Here is a 2789-nt window from a genome sequence, read left to right as displayed (position 1 = left end):
ACTTCCGTAGTATTTAGAGACTCCAAACCCTCTCTGTATTAATGTTGGTTTAATTTAGAAGATGTTCAAATTGACGGCCATGAACGGTTTAATAATATGCCAAAGGTTCATAAAAATTGCGCCGAACATTTTGCAAGTTTTCCGGGGTTATTGATGCTACAGTATCTAAAATGCGATTTCTTAATTCATTTAAATTCGTAAGTTTTGTTGCAAACACCAAATTTTTTAAATGACCCGAGAAAAAATAATCCAATGGATTCAAATCAGGAGATCTAGGTGGCCATTCAATTGTACCTCTTCTGCCAATCCATTTTCTTGGAAATGTATCATTTAGGAATCAACGGACGTTTATGCCAAAGTAAGGTGATGCACCATCCTGTTGGAACCAAACGTTATTAAAAGCGACACCAACTACATTTTGAATAGCAGGCAGTACCTGATTTTGTAAGAGATGCAAATAACGCTCCGCATTGATGTTCTCATTCAAGAAAAATGGTCTTATAATTGTATTTCCGAGTATTCCCACCCATACATTTAACTTTTGAGGATAATGAGTATGAGAATCTCTCATCCAGTGTGGATTTTCGTCACTCCAATATCTGCAATTGTGTCGATTGACAGATCCATGCAATTCGAATGTCGCTTCATCGGAAAATACAATCCAGTCAAAAAAGTTATTGTCTCCATCAAATTGCCTCATCATTTCTTCGCAAAATTCTATCCTCCTATTATAATCATTTTCTGACAGTTCTTGAACTAAACGTATTTTAAAAGGATGATAATTGTATTTTTTTAAAGTTCTCTGAATCGTGCTTTTACTAATATCACATTGCTGACTTGTTTTTCGGATTGACGTATGAGGATTTTCTACAAATGATTGTAGAACTTCGATGTTCTTATCATCATTGCTTGCAGTTTTCGGTCTTCCTGCTCGAGGCCGGTCTTTAACTGAACCTGTTTGTTCAAATCGAGTCACAGTTCGCTGAACAGTAGACTTTGTAATTGGCAAACGATTAGGAAATGTATTGTTAAATAAAGCAGCCACTGCTTCATAAGATCTAACATTGTCTCCGTATCCTCGCATTGTAAGTAATGTTATTCTTTCTCTCTCAGATAAATGCATTTTTAATTTCCAACACCATAAAAACGTATCAAGATTACAGCGAATGAGTAGTTTGGTGGGTGGGTATGCAATACACGTTCTTCCACGTGCACGTTGTAAGAGCAAGATCTGGACAAGGCTCGTACTCGCTTCTCTTATGTTAGCTTCATCTACAAGATGCAACAGCTGCTTTGTTATGTTATGTTATGTTTAATGTTATGCTTAATGTATTGTAATGTAATCTTGATACGTTTTTATGGTGTTGGAAATTAAAAATGCATTTATTTGAGAGAGAAAGTATAACATTATTTACAATGCGAGGATACGGAGACAATGTTAGATCTTATGAAGCAGTGGCTGCTTTATTTAACAATACATTTTCTAATCGTTTGCCAATTACAAAGTCTACTGTTCAGCGAAATGTGGCTCGATTTGAACAAACAGGTTCAGTTAAAAACCGGCCTCGAGCAGGAAGACCGAAAACTGCAAGCAATGATGATAAGAACATCGAAGTTCTACAATCATTTGTAGAAAATCCTCATACGTCAATCCGAAAAACAAGTCAGTAATGTGATATTAGTAAAAGCACGATTCAGAGAACTTTAAAAAAATACAATTATCATCCTTTTAAAATACGTTTAGTTCAAGAACTGTCAGACAATGATTATAATAGGAGGATAGAATTTTGCGAAGAAATGATGAGGCGATTTGATGGAGACAATAACTTTTTTGACTGGATTGTATTTTCCGATGAAGCGACATTCGAATTGCATGGATCTGTCAATCGACACAATTGCAGATATTGGAGTGACGAAAATCCACACTGGATGAGAGATTCTCATACTCATTATCCTCAAATGGTTAAATGGGCAGGAATACTCGGAAATACAATTATAGGACCATTTTTCTTGAATGAGAACATCAATGCGGAGCGTTATTTGCATCTCTTACAAAATCAGGTACTGCCTGCTATTCAAAATGTAGTTGGTGTCGCTTTTAATAACGTTTGTTTCCAACAGAATGGTGCATCACCTCACTTTGGCATAAACGTCCGTCGATTCCTAAATGATACATTTCCAAGAAAATGGATTGGCAGAAGAGGTACAATTGAATGGCCACCTAGATCTCCTGATTTGAATTCATTGGATTATTTTTTCTGGGGTCATTTAAAAAATTTGGTGTTTGCAACAAAACCTACGAATTTAAATGAATTAAGAAATCGCATTTTAGATACTGTAGCATCAATAACCCCGGAAAACTTGCAAAATGTTCGGCGCAATTTTTATGAACGTTTGGCATATTGTCAAACCGTTCATGGCCGTCAATTTGAACATCTTCTAAATTAAACCAACATTAATACAGAGAGGGTTTGGAGTCTCTAAATACTACGGAAATGACGAACCGTAGGGTCCCTATTTCTGTTGACACTCGCGCATGTACGCACGCACGCACGCACTTCTCTCAGCACACACACACACACACACACACACACACACACACAAACACACACGCACACTGACACGCACAGCACACGCTAACACATACGACACACGCACACTGACACACACACACACACACACACACACTAACACACACACGTTGTACACACAAGAGGTGTAAATCCGACTGGGCAACCTCCACGTGGTACACCTTGGGTAATACCAATGCTTGCGATACTGTAAATATT

General features: G+C 37.3%; 1 protein-coding gene across 1 annotated transcript; it reads left to right on the top strand.

The window, feature by feature from the left end:
• The first annotated feature begins 1800 nt into the window (after positions 1-1800).
• Positions 1801-2448, top strand: LOC105258591 (transposable element Tcb2 transposase). The gene has a single exon (XM_020029790.2). The coding sequence runs from the start codon at positions 1801-1803 to the stop codon at positions 2446-2448; it is 648 nt and encodes a 215-aa protein (XP_019885349.2).
• Positions 2449-2789: the final 341 nt, after the last annotated feature.

This window comes from Camponotus floridanus, unplaced genomic scaffold (genome assembly GCF_003227725.1).
Source record: "Camponotus floridanus strain SB8 unplaced genomic scaffold, Cflo_v7.5 scaffold448, whole genome shotgun sequence".
Classification (NCBI taxonomy): domain Eukaryota; kingdom Metazoa; phylum Arthropoda; class Insecta; order Hymenoptera; family Formicidae; genus Camponotus; species Camponotus floridanus.
The sequence above is the reverse complement of the archived record's forward strand: the minus strand, read 5'-3'. Positions and strand labels throughout refer to the sequence as shown.